Source organism: Rhinolophus sinicus, linkage group LG12, assembly GCF_036562045.2.
Source record: "Rhinolophus sinicus isolate RSC01 linkage group LG12, ASM3656204v1, whole genome shotgun sequence".
NCBI classification, from domain to species: Eukaryota; Metazoa; Chordata; class Mammalia; order Chiroptera; family Rhinolophidae; genus Rhinolophus; species Rhinolophus sinicus.
The window spans coordinates 31,220,571-31,242,649 of record NC_133761.1 but is presented as its reverse complement, the minus strand read 5'-3'; the positions used below and the strand labels follow the sequence as shown (position 1 = coordinate 31,242,649).

Here is a 22,079-nt window from a genome sequence, read left to right as displayed (position 1 = left end):
CTAATACCTGGGTTTAATTCAGCTCACATTAGGAGCTCAAGGATTTCAAGTTAAAAAAGCTACAGTTTTTGTTATAAAATGACAACAGTGATTAAATTAGCTTTGGATAAAATAAATTTGATTTTTAAAGTTCTCTGCGGTATCACTTTGATCACAACAACAAAACAGTAATAAACAAGAGAAAGGCCCTAAGACCTCTTCCAAAAAGTTAGCATATTGTTAAGTCATTAGCCATTCCAGTTAAGTAACTAACACAACTAGATACATATTCCAAATTGCATGGATATGCTGTTAGCTCTTTAATAAAGTAATACTGAGTAAAGAACCTTAAATTTCAATTATCTGTTACTACCTGTTTGGAAGTTGATCCATCAAAGCTACCAAATAAGCCCAAGGGTCTGGCTCTGTCTCTTCTAAGAGCCCACAGTAATAATGCGGGCTCATGTAGACCCCTTAAATCGATGGCACAGGACCAAGAAACTACCTAGCAGTATCTCAATGAAATGGACAAAACGTCACATCAATCAAAAATGTCCTCAATTAAAGTTTTAATACGGAAATCAAGGATTCATAAGGTAAACAGTTAAAATCCCTAACCAATTCTAATGCAAGTACCCAGAATTATATCAATAACCGAGCAAAAGATTTACTGTCTACAACATTTGTTTATTTATCAAGAGAAACTATCCCTTAGCCCAAATATCCATGTTTCATAGCTCAGGAACACAGGTCAGCGACAAACTTCCATGGAAGTCAACTCAAAGACATTCTGTGGAGAAAAACACAGTGAATAAGTTAATGACAAGCATTCTCTCAGTGTGTCACCACCCCTGAGATCACCTGCGGTCTATTCCTCTAGTGGAGCCCACACTTGGCTTACTCACCTTTAGCCCGGCAGAAGCCCAGTTCAGGCAGCCTGGGCTCCAGGGCCATTCTCCAGCAAGCTCCCTGCCCAGCCTTTTCCCTTCCAGGCATTACCACACCTTACTCTGGTCTCTTGCTTTCATTTGCCAAATCGTGCTTCTTCAGTATCTCTGAAGCCCATTCCTCTTCATTCCTCTCTTACACACACACCGTTTTTATAAGCAGCAGTCCATCTAAACAATTTCTATTTCTATCTCCAAATCCATTTTTCTTTTTCTTACTGGTTTTTCAACACGATCAACTTCTTATATACAAAAGGTAAAAATCTAACATTTAAAAATCATCCTGTTAACATCTGACCATGAAATGCATACCCACTGTGGAAAATTTGAAAATTTCCAAGGTATAAGAAAACAGAAATGTCCAGATTAAGATTCCACACAGAACCATTAATATTTTCTTGATCTTTTTACCTTCAGTCTTTTTTTCTGTGCTATTTAACATAGATCATCTTTTACATTCTTAATTTTCTATTACAAAATAATCTCTTCATGTTACTTTGTGAATATCATTTCTAATGCACCAAACAGTGTGGTTATGAATAAGGCAATTTTCCAACCACTGAAAATAAAGATCTTTCTACTTTTCCTAAGTAATTCTATGGCTAATTTAGTGTATGCATCTATCTATAGTTCATATATTGACTTAAGATAAACTATAGAAACGGATTATAGAATTGAATCTTATTATTAGGCAAAAATTACTTCATCAAAATTATCCTTCAGTCTATCAGAAAACTGATCGAAGTCCAGTGCAGTAAGTCTCCCCCACTCCCCATCCCCCAGATCCTGGAAAACATACATATACCAGCTGGAATACTCATTCAGGTACAGTCTGCCTGAAAAACCAGCAGATTCACATTCCCCTGGTCACATCAAACTCACTGGGGTGTTGGAGAGAATCTAAGTCTACTTACCCCATTTCCCCGAAAATAAGACCTAGCCAGACAATCAGCTCTAATGCGTCTTTTGAAGCAAAAGTTAATATAAGACCTGGTCTTTTATGATTATTACATATCATTATATAAGACCCGGTTTTTTATGTTATGTTATGTGGTTATGTGTTTTGTTATGTCTTATGGTAGTGTGTGGTGATGAGGTGAGGTGAGGTGAAGTTCTATAGACCCAGTCTTATTTTACTATAAGACCGGGTCTTATATAGTAAAATAAGACCAGGTCTTATATTAATTTTTGCTCCAAAAGACGCATTAGAGCTGATTGTCCAGCTAAGTCTTATTTTTGGGGAAACACAGTAATATTGTTCTATATTGCTTTTTGGTTGAGCCTAAATAAAGTTCAATACACGAATGATAAGATTACCAAGTATGAATAGTTTCATCAGGTACTTGACACATGCTGTCACATCAATTTAGTGGATGACCTTTCATCAGCCCACAATCCCTTCCATCCTTTTCTAGACATAAAACCTTAATTCACACTGTCCATGAGGCATAAGGACTTTGCACCAAGTGACTTATGAACACCCAACTAACCAAAGGTGTCAAACTTTTTAAAGCACTGTTAAAAAGTGTGATTTTCCTAATGCCTATCTAGCAATTAATAATAACATGTGAAATGATTTGAACACAAAAATTAACTTTATGCCAAGCTGTTTAGGGAAGGTCTTCCCCTGCATGAAGCCAGTCTGCAAACAACAGGAGAGGTGGCTGTTTAATCCAATGCCAAAATTTCAACGTAAGATCACAAACCATACAAGCCATACACAGCCCATTCAAAGGAACAAAATACATCTTCAGAAACTGACACTGATGAAGCACATGCCTCTGATTTACTTGACAAAGACGTTAAAATAAATGTCTTAAATATGCTCAATGAGGAAAGAACTGACAACTAAATGAAATCATGAAAACAATACATGAACAGAATGAGTATCAACAAAGAAATAAAAAATTATTTTAAAAATTGAAATTTGACTGAATACAGTAACTGGGTTGCAAAATTCACTAAAGGTGTTCAACAACAGACTCAAACAGAATATTCAACAAATCTGAAAACAGTCCTTTTGAATTATTAAGTCTGAGAAGCAAAAACAAAATGAATAAAGAAAACGAGAGCTTAAAGGACTTATGGGACACCACCCAAAGACAAACATACGCATTATGGAAGTCCCAGAAGAGAAGGGGCAGAAACAATGGACAAAAACTTCCCAAATTTGAAGAAAGAAATGGTATACAAATAAAAGACGTTACTTGGCAGTAGGATGAACCCAAAAAGACCCACACCAAGACACTTCATAATCAAACTGTCAAAAACCAACGATAATGAATCTTGAAAGCAGCAAGACAAAATTGCTTCACAATCTATAAGGGAGCTTCTGGTAAGATTATCAGTGGATTTCTCAGCACAAACCTTGCAGGTCAGAAGGCTGTCAGATAACATTTAAAGTGCTCACAAAAAAAACCCGTCCACAGAGAATACTATATCCAGCCAAACTGTCCTTCAAAAATGAGACGGAAATTAAAGACATTCCCAGATAAACAAAAGCTAAAAAATAAGGAGTTCATTAATACCAGGCCTACAATGGGAGTTCTCCAAGTTGAAGTAAAAGTACACAAGCCATGTGAAAATATAGTTCTCTGGTAAAAGTAAATATATGGACAAATATAAAAGCCAATATTTTAATTGTTTCATAACTCCACTTTTAATTTTGTAAACTTTAGAAGACAAAAGCATAAAAATATCTGTTAATGGGTGCACAATATATAAATTTTTGACAATAATAAAGTTGGAGAGCAGAGTTGTTAAAAGAATTTTTGTACATAACTGAAGTTATCAGTTTGAAATAGACTGGAACAATTTTAGCACATTGTATGTAAGCTTGATGGTAACCACAAATAAAATATCCATAGAATATACACAAAACGAAATGAAAGGGATTCAAAATGTCACTTTAAAAAAAAATCAACTAAAGGAAGGTACTCGAGATCCAAATATATGCTATTTACTAGAGATTCATTTTAGCTCTATGGACACATAATTTGAAAGTGAAAGGAGACAGTCCATACAAATAGTAAAAGAAAACAAGGGTGGCTGGCTACACTATTATCAGAAAAAACAAACTAACAATAAGTGTTACGACAAAGTACAGCACTGTATAAAGATGAAAAGGGCCAATTCACCAAGAGAACAATTAAAAATACATATCCCCCAAACATCAGAACTTCTAAATATATGATGCAAACACTAACAGAACTGAAGGGAGAGATATACAGCTCTACCGTAATAGTAAGTGATGCCAATACCAGCTAGAAGAACCAGACAAGATCATTAAGAAAAGAATGTGATCTACGAGAAGACGGTATTTATGATGATCCTCAAGAATCGGAAGTTATCCAGTCGATGTTGTGGATGTTGTGGATGAGGAAGCCCAGAATCTCTTAAACTACAACAATGCAGCAGGAGATGACTGTGTTCTAGGTTCACTGAAAACCAAGGGGAAGTTATGTGAAGAAATAGCAGAAGATACAGACTGTGATGGATCACCTTTACCAAAATGAACGGCAGTGAAGAATATTGTATTGTAAAGAAAAAGTAAAAAGTGAAAGCTTAATTCAAGTCACAAGAAAGGAAGACTGATGATGATGAAATAACACGGGGAAGTGATGAACTGCCAACAGAAAAAACCTCGAAGATTCCAATAAAGATCATTCCCTTCTGACAAGTGAGAGCTTGCTGCACTCCTTACCGTCAATATGCCTCCCTCTGGTAAACACACTGGTACCAAGTTGAAATCAGTCATTTGAATGTTGTGGGGTTTACTACATCGAGGAACTCCTAAGAAACTGGAGAATCTTCAAGAATTAAAACCTTCAGATCAGTGCCTAATTGGACAAACTAAGGAAAACAGAAGAACCAATATAAAAATATACTTTCCTATGCTGCTACAAGAATGACTCTTAGAGATGAAAGTGGATATATCAACACCAGCTTCATTAAGATACCAGTGGGAAAAGAAAAGTTTGTTTATACTGCCTACCAAGGGCCTCTCCCTACAACTGTTGGCAATTTCTAGAAAGTGATTTGGGAACAAAATTCCAGTGACAGCCATGATGACCCAAGAAGGAGAAAACATCAAATGCCAGCACTACTGGCCTAACATCCTAGGCCAAAAAAAAAACAATGGTCAGCGACAGGCTTCGGCTGGCTCTTGTGACAATGCAGCAGCTGAAGGGCTTCAGTAAGGGCAATGACCCCTGAAGATATTCAGATGTGGTGTGACAGGAGGTGTGACATTTTTCATCCGAATTTCACTGCCTGGCTAGACCACAAAGCACTACCACCTCAGCCACAGAACTTGCTTTTATCTCTTGAATGAGACACATTCCCAGATTGGGCCCAATCATCACACACTGCGCACTGGCTTTGGATGTTTAGGGACCCTGATTGCACAGATGTGGTTCTAGGATTAATCGATCAAGATCTTGCATTTGACATCTCTGATTTTGTTCACTGCATATTACAAAAGCATGGAATGGTTCAAACGGATGATCAATATATTTTCTGCTACCAAGTCATCCTTTATGTCCTGACATGTCTTTAAACTGAAGAAGAGCAAAAAGAGCAGCCACAGCCTCTGAAATGACCTGAAAAGAACAGCCTTCTGGATGCCTTTCCAGTTCTCCAATTAACCTTCAATGCACCTGGCTCTCTCCATTTAAAATAAAGATCAAGGGCAGCAAGTCCATATAATGTAATTAGGCTTATTCTCCTCTACCTTAGAGGAGCATTTCTTCACAACATAATGTTAAAATGCTGTTATTTTTACAGCTACCTTAACCTGTGATAATTATTTTTTAAATTTTGACAATAAATAACGCAGATCTTAGGGAAAATTAAGGCTGCATTTGATTATAGTGGTCATTATTATAAGAATGTGCTGAATCTATTTTTAATATACCAATCTTGTTCATAGAAAAATTAATTTTCAGCATTTTAGTAGTTATTTTATAGGGGATAGTTAAAACCAGTATTTAAGCTTTAAATGACAGTAGTATTGCCATAGGAAAAAGTAGCAAATGTTTACCGTATCAATTTCTAGTGTTTTACTATATAGAATTTCCTGTAACACTCATGTATTTATATACTTTTTCACAAAAATGAGTAATCAGATTACTCATTTTCGTGAAAAAAGTGTACCTAGCTTTGTAAACAAAAATATACCTTAAAACATGGGGGAGGGGGGAGAAAATAGAGGACTTGAACCTACTACTTAGACCTAACAGATACACAACATTCCACCCAACAAAAACAACACAATGCTCAACTACATATGGAACATTCTCCAGGAAAGACCACGTTAGGCCATAAAAAGAGACTTAGATTATATATAGATTATAAAATAATCTATATAGAGATTATAAAATATTGAAATCATACAAAGTATCTTTTCTGATCACAGTGGAAGACTAAAAATAGAAATGAAAGACATTACAACTTATTTTACAGAAATAAAAAGGATTGTTAAATACTATAAACAATTGTACTATCAACCAGTTAGATAAGCTACATGAAATGAATTCCTGGAAACACACACCCTACCAAGAAATTAATCAGGCAGATGATATAAACAGACCTATATCTATCTGGTAAGGAAATTGAATCAGTAATCAAAAACCTCCCAACAAAGCAAAGCTCAGGATCAGATTGCTTCACAGGCGAATTCTACCAAACATTTAAAGAATTAACACCAATTCTCCTCAAGCTCTTCCAAAAAAACTGAAGAGGAGGGAACACTTCCAAATTTACACTATGTATTACATATTTTTACTTTCTGTGTATTAAGTTATTTTGACACCTTAGAAAACATTTCTGAGCCTGTAGATACTGCCCCTACCATGTTTTTCTGAAACTCTGTCTCCTTTAATGGACACATTTGACTGATCATCTCATTAAAGAATAAAAACATTCTACAAGGCCAGCATTATGCTGATACCGAAGCCAGACAGAACAATATCCCTGATGAATACAGATGCAATAATCCTTACCAAATACTACCCTGTTTCCCCAAAAATAAGACGTAGCCGGACAATCAGCTCTAATAAATACGTCTTTTGGAGCAAAAATTAATATAAGACCTAGTATTATATCACATCACATCATACTATGCTATATTATGTTATATTATGTTATTATATAAGACCCGGTCTTATTTTACTGTAAGACGAGGTCTTATATTAATTTTTGCTCCAAAAGACACATTAGAGCTGACGGTCCAGCTAGATCTTATTTTTCGGGGAAACACAGTAGCAAACAATTCACCTTGACCAAGTGGGCTTTACTCCTGGAATACAAGGATTCAACACAAGGATGCCCGCTCTTACAACTTCTATTCAACATAGTACTGGGAAGTCCCAGCCAAAGCAATAAGGCAAGAAAACGAAACAAAAGACATCCAAATTGTAAAAGAAGAAGTAAAACTACCTGTTTTCAGATGACCTAATCTTACATATAGAAAACCTTAAAAATTCCAAAGAAAAGAGAATAAACTAACTCAGCAAAGTTGCAGGATACAAAATCAAGAGACAAAAATCAGCTGCATTTCTACACACTAACAATGAATAATCAGACAAGAAAATTAAAACAATTCCAATTACAATAGCCACAGAAAATAAAACACTTAGGAATACACTTAACCACAAAGGCAAGACTTGTTTACTACAAAACTACAAAACATTGCTGAAAGAAATTAAAAACACAACTGAATGGAAAGATATCTTATAATCATGAACTGGAACACTTATAATTGTTAAGAGGTCCATACTACCCAATGTGATCCACATATATAATGTAATCCCTATCAAAATCCCAGTTGAATTTTGCAAAAATAGAAAAATCCATCCTAAAATTCATAAAGACTATCAAGGGACCTTAAACATCTAAAGCAATCATAAAATAGACAAAGTTAGAGACTACCACTTCCTGATTTCAAAACTTACTATAAAAAGCTAAATAATGTGGTACTGGCATAAAGAAACATAAATGAATGCAATACAATGAGCCCCCAAATAAACCCTTGCAAATACAGTAAAAAATTACCGACAAAGGTGCCAAGACCATCCCGTGGGGGAAAGGACAAACTTTTCAACGAATGCTGTTGAGAAAACCAGATATTCACATGCAAAAGAATGAAGCTGGACCCTCCTCTGACATCATACCAAACATTAACTCAATGGATCAAACACCTAAAGGTAAGAATTAAAACTATAAAACTCTTAGAAGGAAACATAAGAGAAGCTTTATGATATTGGATTCAGCAATGATTTCCTAGATGACACCAAAAGCACAGGCAACAAAAGAAAAATTACAAAATTAACTCCATCAAAATTTAAATGTCTATTCATCAAAGGACACAATCAACAGAGTGAAAAGGCAATCCACAGAATGGGAGAAAATATTTGCAAATCATATAGGATTTAAAGAACTACAACTCACCAAAAACCAATCAGATTAAAAACGGGCAAAGGACTAGAACAGACATTTCTCCAAAGAACATATACTAATGGTCAACAAGCATGAGAGAAGATGCTCAACATCATTAATCATTATGGAAATGGAAATAAAAAACACAATGAAATACCACCTCATATCTATTAGGATGGGAACTCTCAAAAAAAAAAAAAGTGCACTGCGGAACTCTTTTTGCACTGCTGGTAGAGTATAACATGCTACAGCCACTGTGTAAAAATAGTATGGCGGATACTTAAAAAATTAAACATAGAATTAGCATATGATCTAGCAACTCCACTTGAGTATTTACTCAAAAATATTGAAAGCAAGGTCTCAAAGAGATATTTACAAACGTCATAGCATCATTATTCACAATAGTCAAAAGATGGAAGCAATGAATAAACAAAATGTGGTATACACATAAACTGCAACATTTAGCCTTAAAAAGGAAATTCTGACATGCTGCAACAAGATGAATCTTGAGGACATTACTTTAAATGAAACAAGCCAGTCACAAGAAGATAAATACGATATGATGCAGAATGTGGTTGCCAGGAATAGGGAGTTGTTTAATGGGTGCAGAGTTTCAATGCTGCAAGATAAAGAGTTCTGGAGATTGGTTGTCCAACAATGTGATTATACCAGGGGTACCAGAAAAATATGAACACTTTGGTCAACGTTGCTCAAGTGATAGTTCACGGTAACCAGAAGTGTCTAGACGTTAATGGTGATGGGGAAACTAACCTAAAATGGTGGCCGGAGCGGAGAGAGAAGTCCCAGCCTAAGCCCCAGCCACTTCCACATAACCCCCTCCAAGCCACACCCCGAGCCAATCACCAGATGACACCTGCCCCTTCCCCGACTAAAGGAAGTCCCCAACCCATAAAAACCTGCTCAAAACCTTGCTAGGGCTCAGTCTTTTGGGAAGGATCCCGCTGAGCCCGCCGGCGTAATAAAGTTGACCTTCCTAACTCTCTGAGTGCCACTTGGGTTCTTCCCGGTCCTGGTATCCGGAACAATGGTAACCACTTGGAGCACCTCTTGCAATAGCATTTGTGACTTGTATTCATCTTTTGCAATCGGCTTATACTGAGTATTACAATTTTAATAGTTTTTTTCCTTAAAATGTGTATACATTTTTTTGGCACCCTCTGTACTTAATTACTGAACTATACATTTAAAAATAGTTACAATGGTAAATTTTGTGTTTTACCACAAAAAAAGTTTTTAAACAGTAACTTCAAATAATATTACCTTTACACTCCGAAATCACTTTGCACTCTGAAAGATACCAGCCTTCCGCATCTCCTCAAAATCTTTCATGGAATCATAATTTCTGTAGAAATCTGCATATGCCTTCTTCCTTGGTTCAGCCACAGCAAACTAAAAAGTAGCATACCCCATTAGGGCTTATTTTTTTAGATTATTAGAAACTTAATATGTAAAGACAACATAAACCACAATATGTGTTCATCTTTATCTTGAACCCTCTGTTTCCTAAGACAAAGGGTGAAGGCATTGACACATGCAAGGAAAGAGAACAATGTCTCAGGGAAACTACTTAGCAGGAGGGACCCTCCTTGCCTAGAGAGGTATTCCTTTTGTTGGGTGTCTGCGTGCTGGGGGGGTAGGGGGAGAGGGAGGGGTGCAGACTAGCAACAAATTTCATGTTATGTGTATTTTGCCACACACACAAAAAAATTTTTTTAAGGCAGAATGTTAAAATCTATAGAAGACAAAGGGTTAAAATGTATTCTATGGCAACAATTCTTCAAGGTGCTGTTAAACAGGCCAGAAGCCCAAAATGGCATCACTTGTACTAAATAAAGCCCAGGATACCTGACCTAAGTACTGTAGCAACCTATTCCAGAAATCATTTTAATCAACTAGTCAAGTTTTCTGGCCAAGCACCAGCAAGGTAATCTGTCACATGGGCCCTCTCCATCCCCTCCCAGAGAAAGAGGCAACATGCATGATAAAAAATCTTACCAAGTCCTGGTTTAAAAACAAACCTTTTTTAATAGCTTCCTTGCCCCACCCTTCTTTTCTATAAAAGCATTCCATTTTAGACAAAGCCGGGAGCTCCCTTCTAGTGGCTAAATGGGAAGCTGCTAATTCATGAACTGCTTAATACAGCCAATTAATCTTCAAATTTAATCAGCAGCTTTTAACAGTACCAAATAGAACTGTCTTCCTCATATCCCTCTGCTTAAATAAAACAATTACAGCCTGTGTTATAAACTGAATAGTGTCTCCCAAAATTCATGTGTTTGAAAATATGGTCTTTAAAGAGGTAATTAAACTGAGGTCTTTGGGGGTGGGTGCTAATCCACTATGAATAGTATCCTTATAAGAAAAAATTCCGTCAGAAACGGGCTAATACAGAGGACCACATGAGGACAAAGACAGCCCTCTACAAGCCAAGGAGAAAGGCCTCAGAAGAAATCAATCCTGGAGCCACCTTGATCTTGGATTTCTAGCCTCCAGAACAGAAAATAAGATAAAGTTCTGTTGTTGAAGCCACCCAGTTTGTGGTACTTTGTTATGGCAGCTCTAACACACTAATATAACTTTATTTAAAGATGGAGAACTATCTGGAGAATGCGGTACTTTCCTGTCACATGAAGTGAGTGGAGAAAGGGTCAGAGGAAGAAGCACATTAAAGAGTTTCTTTAAAAGACTCTAAATTACTTAAAAAATAGAATACATTTTAAAATTTAAAACACATTTTTGGACCATAAGGACAAAGTAACAATCAAACATACCTTATAGAAAGCTGCAACCCCCAGAGAAACAAGGACTGCTCCAACAATATGAAATCGCAGACGCTTGGCCAGAAGGCCACGCATCTGAGGTTTCGCCAAAGCACTGGAAGACATGGTAGCTATTTTCTCCCTGGTAGTCAAAATGAACAAAATTATTAGAGCTTTAATAAGATATCTAAAGAATCCTCACGCAAAATGCATTTTTAGTACCTAGGGAGGCACAGGAAGGATAGTGGACTGACTCCTACAAAGCCTAAGATGTATAATGGCTTAGCCTTGTGCGGGAGGAACAGCCTTTACCCTCAAAGTTCTTCCAGCTGTTGTAATAATCGAATAGACATGAGAGAGATTAGCAAGAGAAAATAACCAAATTTAATACATATATATGTATGGGAATCCTGCATTCATGAGAGAGTCAAAGATCTCACATACACAAGAGGTTCAGAGATAGAAAGGGGATCTAGGTATTTAAGACATTCTAAGCTAGGGAAGAGGTGATGCACCTTGGGGGCCTCAAAGGGTCATGGCAGAAATGATTAAGAGCAGATGAAAGTTTGCTCTGCCATATAGGTGGGTCAAATGATAATCTCTTATGAGCAAGGCACCTAATTCAAGTTCTTCTAGGTAGTTAAAGGGAGGGGCAGAGTTTCTCTTGAGCCTGAAGCTACAAGTGTCCTTAGCTCAAAACAATCCAGACCACAACAGCACATCTTGGGGGATGTGTTGGGAACTCCCACACCTGCTTCATCTTCCCCCCCCTCCCCCTCACATGCTGAACCACAACCCTAAATAAGGTAACTGCAGCACAATAGTATATGTTAAGTGAAAACTACAAACAAAAATCTCTACCAACTACTGAGAAGATAAGCAGTGGCTGCAGACTGACAAGTGTAAACGCACTTACAGCATTTACTCTTCTACAAACTTACTATCAACTCATTTAGTCTTGGACACAATTCTGTGAAATGTTATTTCCACTTTACTGATGAGGAAACTGGAGCACCCGAAGCGATTAAAACTCGGATGGGAACCCAGTAGTTCCCTCGAGGGCCCACCTGGTGACCACCGCGCGGCCGGCCTGAGCCCAGGGCCCCAAGGCCGCGGCGCCTGCGCCTTCCCCGCAGGAGGGGGCGGGGGGAGGCTGCTGGAAGCCCGGTCCTTCCCTCCTGCAACAAGCACCGTAACCCTTCACAAACGCTACCACACAGAGATCACCCACCGAGCGCCAGCGTTGCTGGCTGTTTGCCCTACGCTGACCCTCAGGCCTCATAACGACTAAGTAAGCCCACCTTTTTACAGGTGGAACCACTAGGGCCAGACCGGTCAAATGACCCAGCCAAGGTCACATTGACTGGGGGAAAAACACAGCAGGTACTGGGACCGAGTCGGCTGCCTCCGAAGCCTGCCAGGTTCCTCGAGGTGTCCGCAGCACACCCAGACCCCGCGGGACCCCAGCCGCCCTCCTAAGGTCGCTCAGGGGTCGCTCAGGGGTCGACGCGGGCGAGAGGTCCGAGGCTCCCCGATCGCAGAGATGCTGAGCCACGACTCAAATCCAAGGCATACAGAGAGCAGGCAGCTGGAGGCGGTAGTTATGGGAACCTCAAAGAGGGGCTCAAAGAAGACACAACTCACCCTACCTAATACCAACGTCCTTCCGGATGGAGAAATGGACGCCGCTCCGGCAGCGCGCAGGCGCACAAATAGAGGACGCGGAGGGGCGACGGTGGCCGAAAGAGTTCAAACATCCTCTGGCGCGCCTCCCGCCGTTCACAGCTGAAGTTTACCCGTGTGGTTATCTAATCTGTGTGACTTTGGATTTAGGGCTTGACCTGCTGAGTCGGTTTCCTTAATAAACTGGAAATATTAATCTTATTTATATAAAGAGTTTACATTAATTTATTAGAGAATCCAAAGATATTTAATATGTTTGGTTTTTGTGTACAGTTACAAATGCAGTAAAAATCATCCTGGGCCCATGGATTGCCAGAACCAAGTTCACAGACTGACATTTTCATTCTAACGACACTATGTGAATAACCACTTGGTTTGGACAGCCCAGCAAATGAGACAGACATAAATATATTAATACCAATCCCAAACGGTGGGTGCTACAAGGCAGACATGACCCAGGTACTGCAGAAGAAATTACCAACCTGGCAGAGCTGAGCAAATTTTGATGGAAGTATTTGAGTGGGGTTTTTAATAAAAGACAAGTGTTTTAAAGGAAGGCAACTGGAAGTTTATTGAAAGCAGTGTATAAGGGCAAGGCTCTTGTGCTTTAGGGGTGGGGGGACTTAATTGTTATTGGAATAACCTGGATTTGAAAGGTGTTATTTAAATCAAATCCCCAAGCACTGGAAGATACACTAGGACACAAAAGATACAGGGTATTGACTCAACATACATTAAATACGCATTTACTGTATAACAGGCTCTGCTACTATATAGTAGGACAGATCTGCAAGAAGGTGCATTCTTGTCAGGGAGTCTTTGTCCTCAATTCTGGGGAGTAAAACCTTTCAGCCTCACAGAAAAGTGCTCGTTAAGAGTCAAAAGTAGATTTGTATCTCAGCAACATTCCTAAGGCTTCCTATCAAGGGTTTATGCAGATAAAAATTTTCACATGGGGTTTGTCCACGTGGTAATTTGTTCCTATTAGTTTTCCATCTCCACTCCCAGGATTGGCCCAGAGAACAAGCAGTAAATTTTAAAGTTCATAGGGATTGCTATGTGTTAAATCATCAGGGACAGCTTCAGGGAAGTCATGGAAGAGATGGAAGCGGAGCTGAGTCTCAGTCTGAGAGGCGTGGAGAATCTAAGAGACAAACTTGGTCAGGAGAATGTGGCAAAGATAGACACACCGAGGGAACAGAGCCTGGCCTAGATGGAGTGCTGAGTGGTGGTTTAGGAACACTGGATGGGTAGGGAAGCACAGGGCCAATCACAAAATTTATGGTGAATGACTGAAGGTGATACATGAATGGAACCTCAATGAAAGGCATAAATAAAGAGAATGGAATATGAGAGTTCTGTTATAGAGCGTAACAGTCCTGGATTTGAGTCCCAGCTCATGACTTTCTAGCTGGAAAATATCTTAATATTTCTAAGTTAGCTTTCAACTCTCTGAAATGGTACCCATATTTTACTTTATTGGGTTGCAGTGCAAATTAAATGACATAACACATGTAAAGATAGGCATTATAAATATTCATTCCTCCCCCTCTTTGTCTGCCCTGCATTCCTTCCTTCCTTCTTTTAGTAGCAGTAGTTGATTGTCCTTCCAAGAACCAATCCTTTCCCACTTCTAGCCATGTGGTTCTAGAAGGGTCAAACCCAATTCCAGTTGGGCATATGACCCAAGAGGGGCCAAACAATGTAGCCCATTTTCTTGGTCACAGCGATTCGCTGAGGATAGGCACAGAGCCCTGACCAAACCAATGAAATTCAATCCTACAATTTCTGTTACACTATTGGGGAAAAGGCTTTCTTTCTTTCAGGGAGTATAATGAGATGGAGTAGGGGGTCTTACTGATCTGTAAGAATATGAAAACAGATAGTATTGTGTGCCTATAATGTGCCAGGTACTATTCAAATGATACAAAGAACCTGCCCGCATAGAGGAAAGAACAGACAAAAACAGAAATATATCAGATGGTGATAAGTGCAATGGAAAAAACTAGAGTAGAGTAGAGTAGGGACAAAGAAAGTTGTGTGAAGAAGTACTCATTTTATATTAGAAGTTTGAGTAAGACTCGGGAAGTCTGACTCAAGCCCATCGTCTATACTTGAGTAAAAGATGGCTCAATGGAAGGACTGGGGCTGTTCTGCATGGCCCCAAGCAATAAATTAGGATGGCTGGATGGAAGAGACCAAGAGTTAGATTTAGTTAGGTAAGTATTAACAATAGCTAGAAGTCAGTCCCCTTCAAGGTGATTCTCAACCAAAGACATATCCATTTGAGGAAGGCAAGGATCCCAGATTGGTAGAGAAACAAAGTGAAAGCCTTACTTCTGTCTTTTTACCCAGATGTTGAAAATCACCAGGTCAGTGTTTTACTTTACAATTTGTTGAAAAAATGCCACTTTTGGGATATAGACTTAAGGGAACTTCTGTCATGCCTCCTCCATTACTACTCTGCTCTCAAGTGCTTCTGAGAGGACCTGGCCCTGTCACCTGTGCTCAACCTCTCACAGGGTGTCAAGTTTGTAAAATACCTGGAAAGGTAAATTACAACACCAGGAGCTAAAAAGAATGAATGAGCCCTAAAATAAAGTAGACACTTTTTCCTAAAAAAGTGAAAAACTATTTCAATCCTTTCAACTATATGATGTATCATTGACATAGTATCAATGGAAATGGCCATGAATAATTTTCTGGATTAAGAAAATATGAGGGACTGAGAAGTTTAAAAGCAACAACAAACCTCTCTGTGAGGTAAAATAACAATTGCAGGATTTCATAAACCTTGGGGGTAGATTTATTGACTCTGTTACATATAACTTAATTCTACGTTCAAATTTACCAAATAATAAAAGATTACTAAGTCAGAGTTAGATATGGACCATCACAAAGCTTTTTATCCTGGATCCAAGGATCCAATGACATTGTTAATAACAATGTCATTAACAATGTCAATAACATTATGACATTAACAATGTCATTAACAATTGTAATATCAATTGACATTGTTAATGACCAAGCAAAAGCTGTGAGTAATCATCTGAAAATGACTTCCTGTTGTGAGAGACTAGCAGTGTTCAACACAGTTCCACATAAATTGGCTCTGCACGCACCCAGAAAGGCAGCCTCTGCTGGAGAGATCCTTACTGTCACTGATGCTGTCTTGCACAGAGCTTGGGAGGTACCAAGGACACAGTGTGGTTTAAGGAGGGAACCGCTGGGTGTTCTAAGCGCATCAGCTGCCGTGCTGTCCTGTATTTAAATAGAGTTCACTGCAGCTTATGCCAAACAACAGGGACAGTTCAGAGGAAATCTGGCTCTTTTCCCAAAGGTGGGCCCACACCTCACCCTAGGTAAGAGACAGGGTAAAAGTTTCAAATAAGCTCTTAAATCTGCTGTACTATGAACAAGCGTTTGCGTCTAAAATCTTATGTGTTAAAACAGTGCAGTCCAATATGAATAGAAAGCTAGCAGTATGGGTAATTTAAAATTTTCTAGTAGCCACATTAAAATAATCAAAAGAAGCAAGTGAAGTTAATTGTAATAATATGTTTAACCCAATATAGCCAAAATAACATTATTTCAATATAAAAATTATTAGTGAGATATTTTACATTTTTTTCATACCAAGTCTTTGAAATCTGGTGTGTATTTCTCACATGCAGCGCATCTCAATTCAGACTAGCCACATTTCAAGTTCTCAGTAGCCACATGGGACTGGATTGGACAGTACACTTAGAACATTCCAGTCATAGGCAAATGTTCAATATCTATTGCCAAATGAAAAGGCAGGCTGCAAAACTATGCTGTATGATCTAATTTTATAACATATGCATGAAAATATACGTATGTAGGTATATGCAGAAAATAATATTAAAAGAGTACACTCCAAAAACCTGTATTGTGGATCACTTTTATATTTTATTTTTCTACCTTTATGTGTTCCAAGTTTGATCATGTCTCTTTTATAGTTAGAAAAAAAAACAAATAATAAATGGGATTTTTTAAAGGAGAGGTGTATAACTGTCCTATTGCTGCTATAAATTATAATAAAAATGTAGTAGTTTAATACAACACAAATTTATTATCTTACAGTTCTGTAGTTCAGAAGTCTGAGATGAGTCTACTGGATTGAAATCAACGTGTCAGCAGGGCTGCATTCCTTCTAGGGGCTCTAGAGGAGATTCCCGTACCTCTGCTAGCTTCTAGAGGCTGCCTGCATTCCTTTATTTAAGGTCCCCTTCCTCCATTTTCAAAGCCAGTTGCACTGTCTCTCCGGTCATACTTCTGATGTCACATCTCTTTCTCTGACTTCTTTTCTGCCTCCCTCTTCTACATTCTCCTGTGTGATTAAATGGTGCCCCTTTTGGATAGTCAAGGATAATCTCCCTATTTTAATGTCAGCTGATTAGCACCCTGAATTCCACCCGCTGCCTCATTCCCTTTTGCCACCTAATATGTCATAATCCAAGGATTAGGATGCAGACATCTTTGAAGGGTCATTATTCTGGCTACCACAAGAGGTGTACTTGTGATTAGTACTTCTAAGCTATATTTCTATTTTCCTCTTAGGCACATGGTAGGGTTATACTTCTCTGATTCCGTTAAAGTTAGGACTTGCTTTGGCCAATACAACATGAGTGGAAGTAACGTGTCATTTCTGTGTAGAAGCTTTACAAACCCAGCATGTGGTTTGCCTTGTTCTCTTTGCCCTGTCTTTCTTATAATGGAAGTGTTGATTGAGATGCACCTTTGTCACCTGGGTCTGTGAGAGACTAAGATAAGCTGAGCCCTCCTACTAACCTGCATTGTCCGGGTTCAGGGAGTGAGAAATAACCAATGTGGTAGTTAATAAGTGGTTATTCCACTGAGATTCAAAGATTGTTTGGTCCTATAGACAAACAAAGCCCATCCTGACTGGTAACAAGAGGGAAAAAAAAAAGTTTGTTTTTTCTTCTCTAGGTGCATATGTGTAAATGCTGAAACAGATAAAATAAGTGGTAGAGACAGTGAGAGTGTGAGAAGGAAATGGGGACATTAAGGTAGCCCTGGAAACAAATTGTGTTCATCACCACAATTTTTCCTAAGTTGAAAACAAAATGGAAGTGTGGAGACCAGCCCTTCCAGGTTAGGGGCATCCCTGGGCCCAGCCGTGACCTCCAGGGAAGCTGTGAAGTTCTCAAGGAATTCCTGAGTTTTATAATAGAACCTGTCCACTGCTCAAGAGTCCTCCAGCTGCTGGCTAAAGGGAACTCTGGATGTTTGGACCACTCAGGGGTTGAGTACCTTAGGCATCAACTCCTTAAGACTTCTTCAGCTGATAGAGTACAATAATCTAGGGGACTCTGGACTCCCCCAAAGTTTGTATGTGGATCAGGGACAATGATTTTCTGGCCAGTCTGAGGCAGAATTGCTGCCTCACTATATTTATAAGCCCTATGTAACACCTAGTAGTTTGCAAAACATGTTCACATACGTGTTTTCATTTTGTTCTCTCAATAACCCCATGAGATGAGTAAGGATTCTTGGATTTTTTAGACAAAGAAACTGAGGGTAATAGTGGGGGGGGGAAATAGCAGAACTGGGAATAGAATCTAGAGTGGGATTCCTCCCTCACCAGGGCTATGGAGAGCACCTCTAGAGAAACAAAATTTACCTCAGTGGATACCACTCATTATTTTTCAATAATTTGTTGAATACCTATGTGTGCTCTGTGTTGCTGTCCCTAATGGCTGAGAGGAGAGTCCCAAGAAACCACTGAGGATACTCCCCAAATCAGTAGATTATTTCATAACCTTCAGTTTCTCTTCAGTTGAATAAATATATCCTCCTAGATCACACCTAGAAAGTCTAAGAGGTTATTTATTGACACTAATAGTGATAAAGTCTGTACAATAACTAAATACCAGATATTGGTGTTCATCTGACCTTTTCAGAGCCAGCAGTAATTAAAAACAATTTTCCCAGAATTGAGCTGACATTAATCACAGAAGCTGTATACAGAGATGTCCTGTTCTAATAAAGGCCTTTACGAAATGAAGCTGTTAAATGAGTCATGTTAAACCAGCTGCATTAAGAATACAGACATACCAAAAAGATCAAAGTTTACTAAATAGAAAAAAAATCAAAAGAAGAGGACTTAATTTTTTTAAAGATTTTTAAATTAAAATATAGCTAACATACAATATTATATTAGTTTCAGGGGTACACCATAGTTATTCAACATTTATATACCTAAAGAAATGATCACCACAATAAGTCCAGCAACCATCTGACACCAAACCACGCTATTACAATATTATTGACTGTATCCACTATGTTATATATTACAGCCCCATAACTTACTTGTTTTATACCTGGAAATTTAGACCTCTTATTCCTTTTCACCTTTTCCCATTTTTAAAATTTTTTCAATTACAGTTGACATTCAATATTATTTTATATTAATTTCAGGTGTACAGCATAGTGGTTAGATATTTATATAATTTAAGAAGTAACTCCCTTGACTAGTCTAGTACCCACCTGGCATTATATGTGGTTATTACCATATTATTGACTATATTCCCTATGCTTTACTTTACATCCCCATGACTATTTTGTAACTACCAATTTGTGTTTCTTAATCCCTTCCCCTTTTTCATCCACGCCCCCACCCCACGCCCTGTCTCATCTGGCAATCAAAATGTTATCTGTATCTTTGAGTTTGTTTCTGTTTTGTTTATCCTATTCTTAGATTCCACGTGTAAGTGAAATCACATTACATCTGTCTTTTTCTGTCTGACATACTCTACTCAGGAGTCTTCTAAATCGCTGATTCAATTTTCTGCTTCATATAGTCTGCTGGTGACATAAGACCACCTGGCCAAGACTGGGAAACATAGAAGACCTACCTAATACGTATAAAGAAACACAGAGAGGCAGCAAAAATGAGGAAACAAAGAAATAAATCCCCAAAGAAAGAATAGGAGAAATCTCTAGAAAAGAAGAACTAAATGAAATGGAGGCAAGCAACCTACTAGATGCAGAGTTCAAAACAATGGTTATTAGGATGCTCAAAGAACTTAGTGAGAACCTCAACAAAGAGATAGCAAGCGTTAAAAAAAGACATAGAAACCATTAAAAAGAATCAGTCAGAGTGAAGAATACAGTAACTGAAAATACTACATTTTAACTTCTGAGAGGACACAACAAAGTCAAAGACATAAATTATCATTCTAAGATAGGATATTTGATAATGAATTTTTAACTGATTTGTTAAAGAGAACCTCTGAGTAGTTACTTTGGGATCCCACTTTGAGATTTGTTGATTTTAATTTATGGATGTGGTGAACTAATTGAATCCAATAAAGATGGATGACTTTAGCATCCAGATGCTCCTCTGGGTAGACAGCCTCTGTGAGCTATCAGCTGTAAGAGAACTGCGTGGTCACCCTGACACTGGGCCACATTTAAAATTGGGGGCCCCAAACAAACCTTTTAGAAAGGACCACATCACCCATTACTACCTGAAAAATGGTAGACCTGGCCCCTTTTGTATGTCCCCCACCTCCATTTACCTTTAGCCTTCTTTGGATTACAAAAAGCCTGAATTTAAAATGTACTTGATATTCAAATTATGCATATGAAAGATGGACAAATCTATGTGTGGTGTTTCAAGCTTCATTATAAACAATAAGCTAAACCAAATCTTCCCACTATAATTCAAAAAGTATTTACTGAGCACCTACTATGATCCCCAGTCTTTGCGAGCCATTATGGGAAATAGGAAGGAATTATAAAACCCAGACCCTGTGCTTCAGTAGCTGGTAATTTCATTAAGGACAAAAGTCATCAAACCCAATACAAGAGAATAGAGTTCAGGGCCAAAACGAGATGGAAATAGTTAATGCAGAATAAAGTTTGGAAAATGTGACATAGTTCATGCATCCAACAAATGTTTGTCAACATCAAATGCATGCCAAGCACAGTTCTACATATTAGAGATATTGTGTGACAGGAAAAGACAAAATTTTGGCTTTCATGGATTTATGTTCTCACATGGGATACAGAGCACACAAATAAATGTATGCTATAAATGCTGACAGTGGTTAAGTGTTGTGAAGAAATAAAACAGTGTTGGTGGGTGCCCTTTTACATGGGGCCAGGAACACCTTCTCTGAGGAGGTGACCTCTGAGCAGAGTCCCTGCTGATGTGAGGAAGCCTCATGAAGACCTGGGAGAAGAGCGTTCTCTGCAAAGGGAATAGCAAGAATGGTGACACAAGGTTGCTATGCTCTGGAACAGCAAAAGGCAAATGGGACTAGATGTGAGTAAACATGGGGTAGAAGTCCAACCTGGCCTGGGACACTTCACTCAGGAGGTGAGATTTGAAATTGAATTAGCTTATCAGGCCGAGCTGATGGGGAGAGCATGAGAACTTATAGGTAGGTTGATTAGAGAAAAGTAAAGAGAATTTGAGTTATATTTTCTATATATCTACAGGGTTTACATTTGAGGACTCAACACTTCCTATAACACAATCTATCACTTACTCCCTTATCAACTATTTTGGGTTTTAATTACTAGTACTTTAAAAAAAACAAAAAACCTTTCTTAGATTGATGATGATAAAGGGAGCACACTGGGAGTGAATAATCCTGCCTTCCCACTAGCTTCTGTAAGCGGTGGCAATGGAGTGCCTCTTTGGAGTGCTCTAAACTCCCTTTAAAATCTTCTAAACTTAATTACTAACTTATAGGATATACAAGGGACAAAGGAACAAGTTAAACATGGATGTGGTCAGCAGAATCCACACTATGGGAACTCCACAGGATAACTTGGTTTCTTCCAAACCATTAATTGCAAGGAACAAAAATAAGGGAGAGGGTGACCAATGCAGGGAAAACCTATAGATTAAAAGGGACTTCAAGAACAAGACCAATCACTATGTGTGGAACTTATTTGGATCCCAATTCAAACAAACTGTAAAAAGGAAACACACACACACAAAAAAACCCAGAAAGATTTATGACCTGGAAGTAATTGGGAATTTGAACATTAATTGGCTATTTATGATATTAAGGAATTATTGTGAAATCTCTTTTTAGAAGTGGCAATGGCATTACAGTTTAGAAATACACATTGAAATATTTGCCAATCAAATGACATGTTAATTATTATTTGCTTCAAATTATGTCCATCAGGAAGCAGGGGTATAAAGAGAATAGATTAAAAGCATCAAGTTCAAAATTTGCATGATTCCCCA

The 22,079-nt window shown here is 38.2% G+C and overlaps 1 protein-coding gene across 2 annotated transcripts; it reads right to left on the bottom strand.

The window, feature by feature from the left end:
* Positions 1-531: 531 nt before the first annotated feature.
* Positions 532-12,894, bottom strand: COX6C (cytochrome c oxidase subunit 6C). 2 transcript variants are annotated; one of them, XM_074316470.1, is made up of 4 exons: positions 12,793-12,894; positions 11,156-11,285; positions 9,645-9,773; positions 532-769 (listed from the first exon to the last, which is right to left on the bottom strand). In XM_074316470.1, the coding sequence occupies exons 2-3, from the start codon at positions 11,267-11,269 to the stop codon at positions 9,660-9,662; spliced, it is 228 nt and encodes a 75-aa protein (XP_074172571.1). In that variant the 5' UTR covers positions 11,270-11,285; positions 12,793-12,894; the 3' UTR covers positions 532-769; positions 9,645-9,659. The 2 variants fall into 2 exon arrangements, with proteins under 2 accessions (XP_074172571.1, XP_074172572.1); XM_074316471.1 differs by lacking the exon at positions 12,793-12,894 and adding an exon at positions 12,445-12,719.
* Positions 12,895-22,079: the final 9,185 nt, after the last annotated feature.